Below are 19667 nucleotides of genomic sequence, written 5' to 3'. Positions count from 1 at the left end.
TTCTCAGCTACACTGCACCAATGGTTTCCTCTCAGCCCAACACCAGCAACTTACAAACTACAACCCAGGAACCATGTTTTGTTTTGTTTTGCTGTCTGTATCCCCCGTTTAGTCTGTAAGCCAGTTGTTGGGCAGGAATTGTGTCTATCTGTTGCCGAATTGTACATTCCAAGTGCTTAGTACAGTGCTGTGCACATAGTAAGCGCTCAATAACTACTATTGAATGATGAATGAATATAGCATAGTTGTATGAGAGGGAAGTTCTCCTTGACCTTTCCATGGGGTCTTTCCCTGGAATTGATTTATTCACTCAATCAATTGTATTTATTGAGTGTTTCCTATGTGCAGAACATTGTTCTAAGCGCTTGAGAGATTACAATACAACAAATAACAGACACAGTCCCTGCCCGCAACAAGTTAGAGAAGGAGAGACAGACAATAAAAATAAATATATTACAGATATGTACATAAGTGCTGTGGGACTGGGAGGGGGGATGAAAAAGGGGATCAAGTCAGCATGATGCAGTAGGAAGTGGGAGAAGAGGATGTGGGGCTTAGTCAGGGAAGACCTCTGGGAAGAGATGTGCCTTCAGTAGGGCTTTGAAGGGGGGACAGTAATTGTCAGTCAGATTTGATGAAGGAGGGTGTTCCAGGCCACAGGTAGGATATGGGCGAGGGATCGGCGGCGAGATAGATGAGATTGAGACACAGTGAGAAGGTTAGTATTGGAGGAGTGGAGTGTATGGGCTGGATTGTAGTATAATAGCAAGGTGAGGTAGGGGAGGGCAAAGTGATGGAGTGATTTAAAGCCAATGGTGAGGAGTTTTTGTTTGATGTGGAGGTGGATGGGAAACCACTGAACTTTTTTGAAGTGAGGAAACATCCTGGATTTTTTTTTAGAAAAATGATCCAGGTAGTAGCATGAAGTATGAACTGGAGTGGGGAGAGACAGGAGGCTGGAAGGTCAGCAAGGAGACTGATACAGTAATCCAGATAGGGTAGGATGAGTGATTGTATTAACATGGTAGCAGTTTGGATGGAAAGGAAAGGGGGGATTTTAGTGATGTTATGAAGGTGGAACAGACAGGAGTGATGGATTGAATATGCAGGTTGAATGAGAGAGAGGAGTCAAGAATAATGCCAAGGTTATGAGCTTGTGAGACAGGAAAGATGGTGGTGCTGCCTACAGTGATGGGAAAGAGTGGTGGGGCCGAGTTCTGTTTTTGACATATTAAGTTTGAGGTGATGGTAGGACATCCAAATAGAGATGTCTTGAAGGCAAAAAAAATGTGAGAGGAAGAGAGATCAGGACTGAAGATGTAGACTTGGGAATCATCTGCATAGAGGCAGTAGTTGAAGCCATGTGAGTGAATGAGTTCTCCAAGGAAGTGGGTGTAGATAGAGAATAGAAGGAAACCCAGAACTGAACCTTGCAGTTAGGAGGTGGGACGCAAAGGAGGAGCCCATGAAGGAGAATGAGAATGAGTTTCCGGAGTGATAGGAGGAGTACCAGGAGAGGACAGTGTCAGTGAAGCCAAGTTTGGATAATGTTTTCAGGAGAAGGGGATGGTCGACAGTGTGGAAAGCAGCTGAGAGGTGGAGGAGGATTAGGATGGAGTAGGATACTATGGGTGTCACTGGCTAAAAATATGAAACAATCAATCAATCAATCAGTTGTGTGCAGAGCACTGTACTAAGTGCTTGGAAGAGTACAATATATCACTATAACAGAGTTGGTAGACATGTTCCCTGACCACAACAATTCAATAAAGTAATTCTTGGAGACTATAGGAAAACAAGACAGAATTAGTGTTATGCATGCCCTACTGAAAGCATCAAGACAAAATCTGAGAATGATCAATGCCAGTATTTACTTTTTATAAATTGCTTTTCAAGCACTCACCCTTGTCCTTCTGGGATTTGGGGGCTCTTTGTTTTTGCAATATGATGGATGAAGAGACTCAAAAGAGATGTCCATTAGTGGTGTTTTAATAGAATGTGAAACGACTCGTATTGGGAAATTATTGTCCTTGGAGGAATTTGAACATAAAGCCCATATGCACCAATGGTTCCACTGATTAGAAATGCTTTTCTTTATTGATTGAGAAGAGGAGTATTTTGCTTAAATGTAATTGAATTAATGGTAATGATACTGGAAAAACCCATCTGTAAATAAACCACCTCTTAAGGGAGAACAAGGGCAACATGAAGTGAAGTGAGGTGAAAGTGGTCCACTCCAAGCAGATCAAAAACACACCTTTGTGCTCTCCTGGGGGGGGGGGCTGGAAGGGGGGAAGGCCCCATCTTTTTCCACTCCCGCCTTGCTCCAGGCTGTAACATGCATAGAGCGATTTATGGCTTCTGCTGCCCAGTGGTAGCGACAAGCGGGAGAAAGGAGGTATGAACAGCAAACATCAACCCCGACTTCCACTGCTAGCATTTACTGTGATTCTGCTGCTGCGGATTTCCCACTTGTAAAATTATGGTCAATAATACATGCCTCTTACCTGGTAAAGAGGAATTGATCAGAGGGAATTAGACAGTATCACTTAAGCTACTTTTAGGTATTGGTCCAAGTAAATGAGTTCATAAGTTTACATGAAGTATCCAGACAGCAGATATTGTGTCTGTCTGACTTGTTTTGTAGTATTTATTCCCGAGATACCCAAGTACATGTGCTTTCTAATACTTTTCATGGTGAGAATATTTCAGTACGCCTTTTTATTTTTTGCTCCCACCCTCTTAACACACCTATCACAAGTAGCCCTTGGCTAAGTCATTTCACAGTCTTGGCAGAAAGAGAAAAACCCTCCTTCTGATGAACCATCACATTTCCCAGGTTTTAAGAGAATATATTAACTGTCTTGCAGGTGGATACTGAATCTGGGTTAAAACATGAATAATAATTGAGTATATTTTCTGATCTCTGGAGGGGAGGTGGCATCAAAGTTGGGGAGAAGATGGGTACAGTGCTCTGCAGACAGTATGTACTCAAAAACACCATTGGTTGATTGATACAGGGTGGTTACAATTGGATATGAAAGGGAAGGGAGTTCCAGGCAGTGGGGAAAGGTCAGTGGTGGGGAAGGGGAGAATGAGGCACAGTGAGTAGGTGGGTTAGCTTTAGAGGAGTGAAGAGTGTGAGTTGCAGTGTAGCAGTAAGTTGGGCTAGGATTTAGGTTTGTCCTGTACGGAATCAAAGCTAAAATGTACAATGCTATGAATGAGCCAGGTCCTGGTGAGAACTGTACTAAGTGCTTAGCAGAATACAATGCAATGCACTGTGACTCAGTGGCAGGAGAGTCTGTATAAGCTGATGAAGCTTAGAACTATGACATACAGGGCTACCCATAATGGAAAGTTCTAAGCCGAAACATCAGACAAAGTCGATTCGCCTGTGCTGGGCAGCAGCAGCATCAACACATCCAAGACCGAGCTCTGCATTTTCCCTCCCACACCCTGTCCTCTCCCTGATTTTCCTATCACTGTGGATGGCACTACCATCCTTCCCATCTCACGAGCCCACAACCTTGGTGTCATCCTTGACTCCGCTCTCTCATTCACCCCACATAACCTGCCGGTCTCACCTATACAACATCACCATGATGCGCTGTTTCCTCTCCATCCAAACTACTACCTTGTTAGTACAATCACTCATCTTATCCTGACTGGATTACTGCATCAGTCTCCTTTCTGATCTCCCAACCTCCTGTCTCGTCCCATTTCAGTCTATACTTCACTCTGCTGCCCAGATTATCTTTCTACAGAAACGCTCTGGGCATGTCACCCCCATCCTCAAAAATCTCCAGTGGTTGCCTATCATACTTTGAATCAAGCAAAAACTCCCCACTATTGGCTTCAAAGCTCTCCATCACCTTGCCCCCCCTACCTTACCTCCCTTTTCTCCTTCTACGGCCCAGCCCACACAATCGCTCCTCTGCTGCTAACCTTCTCACTGTGTCGCGTTCTCGCCTGTCCCAACGTCGACCCCAGCCCACGTCCTACCTCTGGCCTGGAATGCCCTCCCGCCTCATATCCGCCAAACTAGCACACTTCCCCCTTTCAAAGCCCTACTGAAAGCTCACCTCCTCCAGGAGGCCTTCCCAGACTGAGCCCCCTTTTTCCTCTGCTCCTCCTCCCCTCCCCATCGCCCCTATTTCCTACCTTTGTTCTACCCCACCCCCCACCCCACAGCACCTGTGTATATATGTACATATTTATTATTCTATTTATTAGTGATGTGTGTATATCTATAATTCTATTTATTTATATTGATGCTGTTGATGCCTGTCCACTTGCTTTGCTTGGTTTTGTTGTCTGCCTCCCACTTTCTAGGCTGTGAGCCCGTTGGGTAGGGATTGTCTCTGTTGCTGAATTGCACTCTCCGAACACTTAATACAGTGCTCTGCACACAGTAAGCGCTCAATAAATACGATTGAATGAATGAATGAAAGTGATTAAAATGTTGATCAAAGATAAGAGCAGAGACTCAAGTTTTTACTGCTCAGAAGAAGGCAATGGTAATCCACTTCTGTATCTTTATCGAGAAAACTATACTGATACACACACCCAAATGACCTTACAACACAAGATGGGACATTCTGAAGCGGGTGTGCCAGGGGAGTTGTTATGGGTTGGAAACAACTTGATGACATTTTAAGAAGAAGTAGTCCAGTGGAAAAAACACAGGCCTGGGAGTCAGAGGACCTGGGTTCTAATCCTAGCTCTGCCACTTGCCTGCTGCATGACTTTGGGCAAGTCACTTACTTTCTCTGTGCGTCAGATGTGCCTCATCTGTAAAATGGGGATTCAATACCTGTTCTCTCACTTAGGCTGTGAGTCCCATGTTAGGGACTGGGTCCTTCCTGATTATCTTGTTCCTACCCCATTCTTAGTAGTGCTTAACAAATACTACTATTATTACTATTAGACATGACTACTGACAATTAATCAAGGTTTTTTATTTAAAAAACTTCCCTCAATACCTCAGAACACTACAGTTGGAAATACGTTTGGCAAGATGGCAACTGATAAGACACTAAAACTCTTGCCAAAGGATGCTGGCTAATTTCTTCCCCAACTATTTGCTGGTTGGGTGCAGGCCTGTTCTGAGACTCAGAAGGAATACATGACCATCACCCCAAATCACCTACCAAGTAACAAAATGGAGCAGGTCCAGTGACTCTCAGGCCTGAGTTTAGTTTATGCTCTTCCTGGCTCCTCAATTAAGAGTTGAGGGATCAGTGTCCCAGCTCTTGCTGCAGCTTGCTATAGCCCATATATATGGAAGCCAATCAAGGGATACTCACAGCTTATAGTTATTCCTAGTTCCACTCCTCTCTTCTTGGGTAGCTTCACGTGGAAGGTCCCACTGCTTGGTATAACAGATTCTGGAAAACCAAAGCACAGACACACAGAGAGAAGGAGGGGTGGGGATCTGGGATTCAGCTACTTTCTTGAGGCAAAGGGGAATCTGAAATGGAACTACCATTAAGGCACCAGGGGTCTCGGCCCTAGGTTCTCAGCCACTAGGGGGCACCACTGGCAGGAGGGATGCAGGTACTGTGCCCGTCTTTGGTTCCACTCCATCACCAAAGCAGCAGCAGTGACAGGAATTAATGTCAATGAATTATAACAATCCATCTCCAACTCTGACATCAGATACCTCAGGCCAACAGAGAAAGGAATGGAGGTCAGGGATAGTCAAGGCACACCAAGGCTGGGAATGGTGTACAGGTACCCTTCCCTGTGCCTTGGCACTCTCCAACCCCATACCCTGTTAATTTATCACCTCATCCCTATCAATATCAGGGGGTTGGGGAGGCAAAAGGAATCAGGTGAGGGGAGGGGCGGAGGGGAGATCTGGACCCAATTCCCCCACGCAACTACTGAGGAAAGGGATGGGGTCTGGCTGGTCACAGAATGTCAGGACCTGGGTGCAAGGAATGGGGCCCGGATACCCTCCCCCATGCCTGGTTGTTGCCAGCCTAAATTCTCCACTGCTAGGATGAGAGGGAGGGAATGGAGTCTGGAAGCAGAAGGAGTCAAGAGTACCCAAGTTTTAGCTTTCCCAACCTCATTCCCTCCCCTGGATGCTGGTGCTCTCTCAACATCCCTGATCCCGTTCCTTTTTCCAGTGCCTGGTGGAGGGAACAGGTCTGTTTTTTTTCCTCCTACTGTCAGATTCCATTCCTCCTCTGGCTCCCTGGATTGTCGGGTGTGGAGAAAGGGAATGGGGTCCTGGCAGCATGCTGGGAAGCGGGAAAGAAGTCTGAGTGGTCTTCCCAGAGACCTGGAGTTGAGGTACCTCATTCCCACTGCCCTTGGGCTCCCTGCCCCCTTTCCTGCTTCTTGCCCTGGAGTTGGGATTGTCATAGAGAAGGCGGGAAGCAGGCTGAGGATGGTAGGGAGTTGCAACCTGAAGCAGCCCCAGGGTTGGGAACTACCTGGCTCTGTGGCTCCCAGTCTTCCTTCCTCACACTCCATTTCTCTGCTTCCCCCGAGCAGGAAATGGAGAGCAGGAATAGGGAGCCAGGAATGAGGGTTACGGCTCAGATGCTTGGCTACTGGCCACCCCCTCACCCAGATCTCCAAAGCCTCCTTCAGTTGACCATGGAGCAACTAGAGGGAGCTAGACAAATGGCTGCTTGGCATCCCCGCTGCTCTCTCAATGAGTTTTGCCCACTGCCACTCTAGTGTAGGAAGCCACCCCCATTCGCCTTGCCCTCCGCCAGCAATTCTGGGGTTGGTGGGAGGCAAAGGGAGACACAAAATAGAAAGGGAAGAATTCTAGTTATCTTGTACCCTAGGGCACCCAGGCTGCTAGTTTTCCTATTTCAAGGACTGCAAATCTGTGTCTACACATGAGGAAGAGTTCGGTACTTGAGGAAAACGTTGTAGGTTGAGAGGGAGGGGAGGGAGTGGACTAGGTGTGGGGTGTAGTGGTCCTAGGCTGCCATGCTAGTTTAATTTCTTTTGTGGATTTTGGTGCCATCTCCCCTACGTGGCAGATTCAAACACTTTTGGCAATTTGAAAACTTCCATGAAAAATAAGCAAGTGCTGTGCCAGTGCAGCTGCCCCTTAAGAGGAAACAAAGCCATTTTCATTTCCATCACCAAACTTTCCCTGCTGAGCACAGCACTATTTTCAGCATCTTCTGAAAGAGCATTGACCTCAGCCAATGAACTTTCAGAAGTAATGGAGGTTGTAAAATTATAAACAAATACAGGTCAGAACAAGAGTTAGAAGGATTTATGAGCTGTACAAATTAAGAATTTATTTTAAAGTTCTGGCCGCTCTTTCCCTACAGTGATGTTATCAGCAAAAGGGCTTCTAGATGAGTGAATCACTACAGCCATGCTGTCATATCTTCTTCCTGTCCTACCCCCAGCCCCATCCACGTCTGGTTTAAGGGCTAAGCAGCTTAGTTCATTGAAACACAACTCTCTTCTACAGGGGATGTCCCACCTCTTCCTTTACACCCCCTACCCGAAGCCTCAATTTCAATTTCTTTCCCCTACGTATTGGAGGAGGATAGATAATGTATCTTTCATTACACCTTTACACATTATCCTTCTTTGTGCAAGGATTTCAAAGCATTTTGCAAAATGCCTAAGACGCTTGATCAGCTCTCTTGTCCCCGATCCACACAGATGCTAGGTCAAATCCACATTGATCTGGCAATGCCTTCTTGTGAAATTGTAATACATTTTGCCCTATTAGTCCTTTGCTTGTTTCGTCTACTCTGCTCTTGCCTCAACCAGCACTCCAGAATGCATCCTCAATCTGAAATTATCCCATTTTCTTTCAGAAACAATGAAAGATGAAGGACCTCATTAAGTAGAAAAACTGCTGTGAGATGGATAAATCCAGTTGTTGTTTTTGTTTGTTGGTTTGGTTTTTGTTCTTTGTTTTCACTGCCACTAAGACCTTAGGTAGGCAAGGTTGGTGGTACAAAATGAGGCAATGTCACTATATGTAACTGATGTAAAAATCCATCTGAGGGGTTGAGTTCAGCCTAGGGCCATCCATGCTGTGACTTTGAAGTATCAAGGAAATCGAAAAGAGGGTGTTTGAAAATGACCATGATCCATGGCCATCAAAGGGATATGTGTCTCAACTTCACATGGAAACAATTGTCTTGGACTCTAGCTAAATTCAAAGGAGGAGATTTGCAACAAATAAGGTCTCGAGAACAACTTCCAAGCCTCATCGAAAACAGCCGTGGGTGGCGGTGGAAATTCCTACGCGTCTCTTAAATTAAAGCCTGCAATCTGAATACTGCTGGTTTACTGGCCTTGTCCCTTTCCTACCACCTTCTCCAGTACTTCCACATTCTAGAAATCCCCACTGTCATCACCTTTTCTCATTTGCTCCTCATTATTTCCTCCCCATTACCTTCTTGGTGGGCTCGCCTCCTCTAGGTCTTTACTGGCCACTTGTTCAAGTGACAGTTTGACTACATACAGCCCCCGGGGTGTTTGGAAGTTCAGCAGCAACCCCTGCACACCACACCTTCAGACCTGCCCCCAAACCCCATGGTTGAATCCTCTAGGACTTAAATATAGCCCACTTGCCACCTTGCCTTTTAAGACTAATTTTAGACCCAAGAGACTCAGAAGTAGGACTGGGCCACCAATATTTTAATTGGATGGTCAAACCTTGGCTAATAGCAAATCATGCCTCTACCTGGAGGCCATTTTTGTCCTGAACAGTATTGTGCTGGCTGGGAAGTTGACCGATAGAAATGAAGATCAGCCCTCTTCTTATGTTGGAGGTGAAAGAAAGAAAAAGAGAGGAGCACAGAATCTTTACCTGCCACGTCAAATTCTACCTCCAGTACGACTTTGTTAGAGAGAGCTGCATCGCGCAGCAACTGGTTGGCTTCCTCCAGGGTTCCATCTTCAGTGGCGATGCTGTTGATGGAAAGCACTCGGTCTCCGACCTGCAGCAGTCCACATCTGAAATTCCCATCGGAAGGAAAAAAGGTGGGGCGGAGGGAAAGCAAAGGAGGCCATGAACTTCTCCGCCCAACAGTTTAGTCACAGTATTCTGAAAATGCCCAGCAGATAAATGGGCAGATTAAAGGTAAGTGACTTACAGCCCTGAGACATTGAGGCTGGCTGGGTCAGAGAAGACAGAGAGGAAACATTATATGGATAGGTTCTGTGGGTAGATTTTTAGTTGAGTCAATTCCTGTCATCAAGAAAGAGATTTCCTCAAAGACAGATACTGAAATCTCTCTAGAAAACAACTGAACAGCTCTGGAGGATTGGAGAAATTGAGAATTTTCCTTCTCCAGTCTGACTGGCCTGGTTCCATTTTGTTTCCCAAGCCAGAGCGTAGGCATGCCAGAACAGAACCCTGACGGATGGCTATTAAATGGACAAGTCTCTGATTAATGCATTGCTAATATCAAAGCTCCAATCCAATGAAAAGGCTTCTACAAATTGGATAACAGTTTATCCATAGGTAGTCCGTTTCTTGAAGTCAACTGAACATTGCTACTTTCATTGCCCTGCCAGTCTCATATTGCCTATTGGAAAATGCCTTCCAAGTGGGCCTGCAGCCAGCAATTTTCCAAAAGAAATCTGTTTGCAGTATAACTCCAGGAAAACAAAATCACCAAACACATCTATTGCAAAATTGTGGCCACACAAAAGTCAATAGCTGTGTCTTCATGAGTAAACCTAAAAGTGGGATGTAAAAATACTGCAACATCCACCTATGTCTTAACATAAGTAACAATACACCCATGAGCCAGCTAACATTAAGGGGACTTGACACCAGTGTAGCAACTCAGCACAGAAAGACTGAAAAGCATTAGGCTGAGGTAGTGCAGACAGGGTATTCATTCTATGAGATTGTATCTGGATCAGCTGGGTTAGTCCTCCTGATTGACAACTGCTGATCAGGGGTGCAGATATACACTGCCCTTCCTATCCTGTCACTCACTAGCCTGTCCAGACTCAGGAGGCAACCGTGAAGAAGCCCAGGGTGGCAACAGGGTTGTGGTTAAGTCTGATACTTTACAATGGAAGAAGAATTCATCTCTTCATTCACATCTGTGTGTTTGTCCTGTGTCTCCCTTTTTCTGTAAAGCATCAGATGGGTCACCCCTCTCTTTACCTTACTCCCCTTGTTTTCTCTCACTGACATCCTACCTCCCCCTATTCCTGATCACACTTTTTTTTACAGTAATCTAAGCAGGAAGCAGGGGATGCTTCTGCTTCAGTGAAACTAGGAGAGACCCTCTCTAAAACAGAAAGAAATGGAGGCAGAACACAGAGAAGTGATATAGAGATGAAGACACCCAGGGCAAAGGCTAAAAGAGAAGGTTTTTTTTTTTTCTCCAATAATTTTCGCTCTCCTCTCCCACAGTTTGTGCAGAACAAGGAAGGGAAGGGAAGCCAGGCAGGGAGAGGGAGAGAAGAGGCCTCTGCTGCTTGTGTTGGGTGTGATGGTTTAGATCCCTTTGTACTGTACTTTGTCAAGTGTTCAGAACAGTACAACCAGAAGGCAATCGATAAATACCATTTATTGACTGATGGGTTGATTTTAAAATGGACCTTCAACTGAGTGCCCCAACTGACCTTAACATACACCTTTTTCTTGGCTTTAGAGTGGTTATAGCTCCATCCAACTTGTAATAAGCACAGTGCAGAATGGATAGCCCTCGGAGGACCAGATGTAAGGATGGGATAATCCACATTTCCTATTTGCTCTCTTCCCTTCTCTCCAGCCAATTCATACCAATTAACATGTGAATTATGGCATAAATAAATCTCTCCTAACCATTTCCAATTCTCTCTTGAAATTTCTAAATTAGATTCTAACCTGGAAAGTAGTCCTCAGGCCAGAACACTGATTGACTGCTCAACTGCCTCTGAACCTACCCTTTGTGAGCCCCATCGATGAGTACTTTACTTTGTTTTCCTCATCTAAAGAGGTGCACAGGGTCATCCCAAGCACCTAGATATCTAAGACAGGAAAAGACCTAACCTTATCCCTAGCCACGTAGCTACCCCTTGTCTTGTTCCAGTGCAGACCTGCTCTCTACAACCATCTGGACAAGACATCAGAAGATGGAGTTTCAAAATATTGCAGGTGCTCCAGCTTCCACCACTAGTAATTGTAGTATTTGTTGAGTACTGACTGTGTGCCAAGCACTTTGGTGTATATGAGATAATCAATCTGGGAGCTTGCAGTCCAAACAGGAGGGAGAACAGGTATTGCATCTTCCTTTTACAGATGAGGAAGCTGAGGCACAGAGAAGTGAGTGACAGCTGACAAGAGGCAGAGCTGGGATGAGAGCCCCTATCTTCTGACTCCCAGACCCATGCCCTTTCCACTAGGCCATGCTTCTTCTCACAGTCTCACATTGTGGTGAGATCTTTTCCACCATTCATTAAGATTGTTCTTTGTTATGGCTCCGATGCTGAACTGATGAAATCATTTTACCATGAGGAGATGGGTCTACTTTTTAATCAGTGGTATTTATTGAATGCTTATCTTTGCAGTGGCCTTTGTTAAGTGCTTACTATGTGCCAGACACTGTACTAAGTGCTGGGGTAGATACGGATTGGACACAGTCCCTGTCCCACAGAGGGCTCACAGTCTTAATCCTCCTATTATGGATGTGGTAACTGAGGGACAGAGAAATCAAATGACTTGTCCAAGGTCATACAGCAGACAAGTGGTGGAGCCAGAACTAGAACCCAAGTCTTCTGACTCCCAGGCCCATGCTCTTTCCACTAGGTCACGCTGTTTCCACACTGTATGTGGAGCACTGTATTAAGCACTTGGGAGAATACATTACAACAGGGATGGTAAACACATTCCCTGCCCACAATGAGCTTACTGTCTAGAGGACTTTTCTTTATTAATAAGTTAGATAAGTACCAGGAAGATCAGGAAGCTGTTAATAAATCCAGGATAAATCCAAACATCATTATAGGATCTAATGAAAGGACTTCCTGGTCATAAGTTTATTGATGGACCCACTGAACTGCACCACCTCAACCTAACAAGACATGAATTTGGCCCTTCAGAATAAATCTTCCAACTCAGTCCTTTTGAGTCTTTCCCCTACTCTTCCCTTCAGAATAAATCTTCCAACTCAGTCCTTTTGAGTCTTTCCTCTATTCTTTCCTTAGGAGATGGATATAGGACGTGAGGTATGACATAATCTCCTTCGAGTAACCTTAACCTGCTCTCATTAGCCAGAAGCTTGCTGGGGTGGAGAGAGGGAAGTGGGCCAGGGAAGAGGCTGTGCTGAAGCTTTCCAAAACTGTTCAACCAATCCCTGGAAGAGAGCAGTGCTTGACATAAAAAGCATCGGTCACCAAGGTCATTTGAGTCCAACACTCAGTGAATAGCAAATTAACCTTCACAAGAAGAATGGAGTCAGGCTCTTCCCCCAAATTATTTGATGCTTCAGTAAATTAGCTCTCTAAACACTTCCTGGTGCCAGGTGCTGATCTAAAATAGAAGGCCCCTGAAGGAAATGGGAATACACAATCCACACCTCTTAGCATGAACTCTCACTGATCCCTTGCTAGTGGTGTTGAAGCTTTGTCCATTCCATAAAGATGATGAGTGAACCAAGAGCAGTTTCCATCTCCCCTGGTAGCTAGTCAACAATGGTTAAAGGAGTTTTCAGGGCAGAGCAGTATGGCGGAGAAGAGAACCAACTCCCAATTCATAGTCTTGTCGATCTTCTCGCCCTCTTCCTTCTCCATCCCAAAGCTACCCCTCCTCCTCCTTTTTTAAAAATAAAGCAAAAAGAAAATGGAGCAGGAGAGACCCCTGTTTATAAGACAGCCAACATGTACCAATATTGGCATGCAAGACATTTACCAAAAGAACAGGCTGCATCAGCCTTGTAGGTAAGATTTCAATAAGTCTAGACCTGCAAAAATTAGTACTGGTCCATCAGATGTTGACTGGCTTTCTCCAGTTCTTTCCAGGATGGTAGAGATGATGGATTGAATGGAAGGGAGCAGCAGTCCCCAGAAAAACACAGTGCTAATGCAGTGGGTCATATTTTGAACTGTCGTCCAAATGATTCATTTAGGCTTCTGCTGAGAGGTAGTGCTGATTTGAATGGCTGGGATAGATACAGTATGTTAGGGATGGCCTGAGTGCCATGCTGCCCATAAAGTTGAGGGGATAGACCAGATGACTTCAAAGAACCATACCAGTTCTAGGAGTCAAGCTTAATGCTCCGTGATTTACAGTTCCTTTCAGATGGGTCCACAAAGGTTTTCTGTTGGACTGCCCCAGTGGGGGATTCAGAATTCAGGCTTTGGACTTCCTGGCAACTTATGGGCCAGGGACGTGAGTCGGAGCATATTGCAGCCATTGGTCCAAATTAGAAACAGTCAACTCTTTTTAATCAGAATGATTGTCCAAGACTTTATGGATAAAAACACACACACAAACACACACGCATTCCACACACACACATACTGTCTTCCTCACTGACAAACTTGCTTAGCAATTCTCTGTCTTTGTTCCAGGGTGGGTGAGGCTGGGAAAGCTGGGGAAGGGAGTACTCCTGGAATCAAGGTCAAGTTAAAGTCTCTTTCTCAAAGGAGACTCAGCAGCCTTCAAAGACATCTAATTTAATTGAAAAAGAACAGCCTCATTACATTTCTGGATCTGGATTTTAATTCAACAATAGGGCCTCTGTCCCAACAAGTTCCTGCTTAGAAGATTATTGCTGAGAGAGGCCCAGGAAAATGACAACCACTTGCAGAGGGTAGGCCTCAAAACCGCAGACCAATCTACTGTCATTGTGGGCAAAAGGGGCTAATGTAAAGAATGGATGCTTGACACAGAGATACAGAAGTGACATATGACCTGTCACATGCCTCCTCAGCTAAAAACCTATAATGCCTGTCTCTCTACAGCTCAAAAGGTAATGACGAAGAGCTAGAGGTTAAAGCTTGCATATCCCCCAGGCAGAAATCCAAGCATTGCCACCAAACAGGACGTTTATCCATCCTCAGGAGAGTTGGAACTGGTCCGGGCTGAGACAGGATCTACAGCAGTTACATGGCATGATTCCTGAGCTCCTTTCCAGCCAGAATAATGCAAAGGCGCCAGTCCTCTTTCCAGGCAAGCAGAGGGGGATACATTACAATGGAGATGTGGGAGTGGGAGGTTGGTTTCTGAAGCTGTGGCACTACTCTCTGAGAACTAGTTACATCTTGGCTGTCAGGGAAGGGATTTTTCCCCAAAAAAGGCCTCCCCTCTTCCCACTGTGCATTGTAGCCATCAGCAAAAGTCCTTGGCAAGCATCCACTTATTTCTCCTAGGGCAACAGAGTGTCATTTCCCTCACCATTCAGCCACAAACTCTGGCTATCTGAATCTAGATTTCCAGAGATGACATGAGAGCACAGAGCATGAGATTTGGTTTTTAGCCCACATTCCTGAAGAATAAAGGTTTAAACTGACCTAATTAGAATAATACATCCCAGAAAACAAATATTTCCCCAGTGACTAATAGGCAATGGCACAATAGCATGAAAATGAAGTTCATAACCCAGCTTTTTCCTAGAGCTGGGCAATGTCTTTAAACAAGGATGTGCAGTCTGTTGCTACAGAGCTCATGCAAGACTTGAAAAGCTTGGGGTCTTCTCTGGGTAGAATTAAGTCCATATTGCAATGTAGGTAAATGTTAATATATGTTGGTATTTAAACGCTTACTATGTGCAGAGCACTGTTCTAAGCGCTGGGGTAGATACAGGGTAAACAGGTTGTCCCACGTGGGGCTCACAGTCTTAATCCCCATTTTACAGATGAGGGAACTGAAGCACAGAGAAGTTAAGTGACTTGCCCACAGTCACACAGCTGACAAGTGGCAGACCCAGAATTCGAACCCATGACCTCTGACTCCCAAGCCCATGCTCTTTCCACTAAGCCACACTGCTTCTCTGATTGGAAGTCTCCAAAACACTCATTTTGGAGTCTAGCTCCAAGCAGAACAAAAGCCTAAGTGCATTATCTAGACACCAGGGAGGATCAATGTCTGGTTCAGATTAAGCCAACGAATTGGCTCTGTCTTTCACCTTCTACCCACATCAGCAAGATCTTCCTTGCAGGAAGGAAGAAGGAAATAAGGCTATTCACTGGTTCAAGCTACAGTGAAAAGTAGGGTACCCTGGTTATGGTGACTGGCTGTGGGGTTGGTCCCAGTTTCAGGACATGAATTCCTGGTTCCACAGGCAGCTTCGGATTTCACAAAATGTGCTGTAAGACCTCGGGCCTCATTTAGGTTCCCATGGCCTAACTGTCATCTGCCCCAACATTTATGTTGCATCAGCCAGCATATACTAATGAGCATCTTGTATTTGGGACACAGATGAACCTAAGCTGGTTGCTTTTCAGCTCATATTCAGAGCCGTTCCTAAAGGGTTTGGGGACATGGACAGATAGATCAGTCTGGGCCCCCCACAGTCTTGCAAATACAGGTGGGGTGGACCCAGGAGGACTGCTGAGAGGAGATGAGAGGAAGAAAGGGCAAGAGGGGAAGGCAGACCCAGGGTCTTTCCCTCTTTGAGGAGCCCCAGGCAAGTGAGAGAGGAGAGGTTGAGTTTAGGAATGATGTGGGGGAGAGAGAGGGAAAAGGGAAGAGAAGTTGTGTGGATCCTGCTTTTACTTGGGGAAAGTAGGGTATCACCCGGTTGGGGAAGGTTAGTAGAAGCCAGGAGACTCCAAAGCGTGTAGGGGGTGACCCAGAACAGTTGCCCGATTTGCTATACTCCCCAAACTGCCCTATTTATGGCTACATCTAGAATATTAACTGCGGGAAGACAAAGGCCCACTGGGGTGCTAGCCATTTCTTGAAAAAGAACCCTCTGTGCCCTCAGCATCAGGGGGTCAAAAACAAGGTCTAACCTCTCAGCCGGGCTGTCAGGTTCAATAAATCGGATAAGAGGTGGGGAAGACAGGGTTTCGGTAGCAAAGATCCCGCCCTGCAGCTGGAGTCCAAAGCCATTCAGTGGATCGCCCCTCAGGATCACTTCTGTTGTTTCAGTATGGACAATTTGACCACCAGGACCCACAGTGCTGGAGGCTAAAGACACTAGAAAGATGAAAAGAGGAGTCAAATTAGTAACAGAGAGACTAATTAGAAAGACTCTGCATTGTTGTTACTAGTCAATTTCCTTCCTATTCAGCAGTTTGCCCTCTATCAATAAATCAATTCTATTTATTGAGTGCTTACTGTGTACAAAGTACTGTACTAAGTGCTTGGGAAAGTACAACACAACAATATAACAGTCACATTCCCTGCCCACAATGAGCCTACAGTCTAGAGGGGGAGACACAGCAATATAAATAAATGAATTACAGATAAATTAAGGATATGTATGTAAGCGCTGTGGGGCCAGGGGTGGGGGTGAATAAAGGGAGCAAGTCAGGGCAATGCAGAAGGGAGTGGGAGAAAAGGAAATGAGAGCTTCATCAGGGAAAGCCTCTTGGAGGAGATGTGCCTTCGATAAGGCTTTAAAGCTGGGGAGAGTAATTGTCTGTAGGATATGAAGAGAGAGGGTGTTCCTGGCCAGAGGCAGGAGGTGGGCGAGAGGTCGGTGGCGAGACAGACTGTAAGCTCATTGTTGGGCAGGGATGTGTCTGCTATATTGTTGTGTGGTACTCTCCCAAGCACTTAGAAGAGTGCCCTGCACACTGTAAATGCTCAACAAATACAATTAATTGATTGATTGATTGAGATAGATGAGATCAAGGTACAGTGATCTTGAGAGAGAAATTTGCAGGCTGCATTGTAATAGGAGAGCAGTGAGATGGGGTAATAATAATAATAATAATAATAATGGTATTTGTTAAGCGCTTTCTATGTGCCAAGCACTTTTCTAAGCCCTGGGGTAGATACAAGGTTAGCAGGTTGTCCCACGTGGGGCTGACAGTCTTAATCCCCATTTTACAGATGAGGTAACTCAGGCACAGAGAAGTTAAGTGACTTGCCCAGAGTCACACAGCTGACAAGTGTCGGAGCCGGAATTAGAACCCATGACCTCTGACTCCCAAGCCCGTGATCCTTCCACTGAGCCACGCTGCTTCTACGTGGCAGGTAGGAGGGGGAAAGTGCAATACACGCAAAACATTTTTGTTGCCAAATAGGATGTGTCTGAACTGGCATGAAAAATGCCACCCTGAATGATCTCACCCAACTTTCCTATTTTCCTATTGTTCTTGACGTGAGTGGTCTTTTATAAATGTGTGGCCAGATGAACCCAAACTAAGTTTTCCCAACAGCTGCCCCACATCCTAGGTTTGCTGAGACAATCATGCATATGTGAATGTGGGTCCCTAACTCTTGCTTCACGAGAAGATGGGGTTCATGGAGGGTAGATGGGAGGTTCAGGAGCAACTGGGTTCTCCTCATCCCTGGACATGGATACCTGGGGGCTCCAGTGGTGAGGTGGTGAGGGAACATCCTCCCGTGCAGACATCTGGGAGAGCGGAGAATGTTAGAAAGTTCCATAGAGGTGGGTGAGTCATGATGGTATACAATGAGGACAGGTAAAAGAAACCCCAAGGAGCTCAACAAGAAGAAGCATTAACAGAAACAGATGATGAGAGTGCCTTGCTTGGAACTCTGAGGTTTTGAGGCAGGACCTGTTGTCTCTTCTCACCTGTTCTGGCTGGGATTGCCACTGCTGGTCTGGGGTTCATTGGAGGGATGGTTCAGCTTCCACAAGTATTTATCAATCAGTGGTATTTATTGAGCGCTTACTGTGTGAGAGCACTGAACTCAGTACTTGGGAGTGTACAATACCACAGGGTTACTAGACACATCCCCTGCACATAAGGAGCATATAGCCTAGCTGCCCTCCCTGCCCTCACTTCGAAAGGGCGGGCAGGGAATGTGGTTGAGTGTGAAGGAAAGGAATGGAGCGGAGGGAGGGGGGCAGTTTTTAAATAAGTTTATAAACCCCTGCTCTTGTGAGAACTCATGGTAACCAGAATTTAGTAGTTACCAGGATTGGCTACAGTCAGTAGCTGATCCCAACTAGATGGCTGACCTCTCCTGTGCAGTTTTTATCCCCAGGGACTATTTCAAACCTCAGTGTATAGTACTAAAATAATGTATATGGGTCCACCAAGGGTCAGTTTGACAGCAAGTTCAACTTCCCCAAAGATGGACAGAGCTCTGGGAAAAAGTGGAACACCTCAAGAAGCCAAGAAAAAAAAGCACCACCAATGTGACTGTGGTGTGGTGAGTAAAATTATTCCCATGATGCTTTATTTTTTATTCTACCCTGTCAAGTTCTAGACCATAAAAATCTAAGTCCAAGTTTCTTACCCTTGTCTCCAGAAAGTTAGAGATAAGAGTGAATCTAGAGAAAATGGCGAAAAGACAAGGTGCATGCACTGATGAGATCACAGGAAAAAAAAAGGCCCGACACCACAATCTCCTTACATGAGCTTTTGTATTCCTTTCTCCTCTGCCTTCTCCTCATCATGGTTGCCTGGGGGCTCATGGGATGGGCACTCCGAGGTAGCGTATTTGAGTTCTGACAGGGGAAACCCTGTGTGTTCATCATTGGAGAGGAGAAAGTGGCTGAAATGAGAGCTGGGTAAGAAAAATTAAATGCCATTAGAATACATTCGGCATCCCATAAAGCAGCATAAATAGCTGGTCATGTTTCTACATATGTCGAGTGCATATCAAGTGTCGATCCACTTAAAAACCTGATTTATGTAAATTCTTTACAGCATATTACCAAGTCTCTCCCTATCTAACTATGAATCCCATGGAATTCAAAATCCCTTTTAGATCAGTGCTGCCTAAACTACTGCATTTGAGCTGAACACTCCGGCTTGTTATTGCAGGGTGCATATAACTCTCTTTCCCTTTCCTTTCTAAAAATAGGGTTTTCACTTTCGTTAATAGGATTACATGCATTTTTCTAGTGGAAATAATCACATTTAAAATTTGAGGTCACAGCTGAGTGGGGGGAGACTAAAGTGTGTTGCCATGGCAAGCAGTCAGATCAGGTAGGGTTAGCAGAGGTGGCCAAAGGGCCAAGTGGATAGTTACATTTGCTGTAATCCTGACTGGAGATTTGGTTCCAGGAGGGGGTCTTGCAGTGGCCTGGATGGTGAGTGTGGCAGGAGCTGATGCAAGGGTCCCAACAGTGATGGTGGTCGCTCTTTTGCACCTTAACTGTGTCCAACCCACAAGCAAAAGATGGCAGCAGAGAGAGAGGCGCAGGAACAGGAAACAAGGAAGAAAAAAAGACGGCACAGTTGTTAGCCCTTCCTGGCCAATAAAGGCAATTTCAGTGGTTGAGGGATTAAAGGGAGGAAGGGGACATGATGGAGTGGGTTTTCTGAGTTGAGCCCCCCTCTCTGGAGGTCTGGGTTCAGGTTAAGATATGAGACAGATCCAGGTTTTGCCTAATAATAATATTAATAATGATAATAATGTTGGTATTTGTTACGTGCTTACTATGTGCAGAGCACTGTTCTAAGCGCTGGGGTATACAGGGTAATCAGGTTGTCCCACATGAGGCTCACAGTCTTAATCCCCATTTTACAGATGAGTTAATTGAGCCACAGAGAAGTTAAGTGACTTGCCCACAGTCACACAGCTGACAAGTGGCAGAGCCGGGATTCGAACCCATGACCTCTGA

General features: G+C 45.4%; 1 protein-coding gene across 1 annotated transcript in view; it reads right to left on the bottom strand.

Annotated features, from left to right (window-relative positions):
• Positions 1-19667, bottom strand: part of GRIP2 (glutamate receptor interacting protein 2) — a 177414-nt gene that overhangs the window by 51362 nt on the left and 106385 nt on the right. The window contains exons 14-18 of the mRNA XM_039910260.1: positions 19073-19198; positions 18452-18604; positions 15907-16093; positions 8816-8961; positions 5310-5390 (exon numbers count right to left, since the gene is read on the bottom strand). Coding sequence (XP_039766194.1) covers positions 5310-5390; positions 8816-8961; positions 15907-16093; positions 18452-18604; positions 19073-19198 — 693 coding nt within the window. The remainder of the gene's footprint in view (positions 1-5309; positions 5391-8815; positions 8962-15906; positions 16094-18451; positions 18605-19072; positions 19199-19667) is intronic.

Source organism: Ornithorhynchus anatinus, chromosome X1 (genome assembly GCF_004115215.2).
Source record: "Ornithorhynchus anatinus isolate Pmale09 chromosome X1, mOrnAna1.pri.v4, whole genome shotgun sequence".
Classification (NCBI taxonomy): domain Eukaryota; kingdom Metazoa; phylum Chordata; class Mammalia; order Monotremata; family Ornithorhynchidae; genus Ornithorhynchus; species Ornithorhynchus anatinus.
The sequence above is the reverse complement of the archived record's forward strand: the minus strand, read 5'-3'. Positions and strand labels throughout refer to the sequence as shown.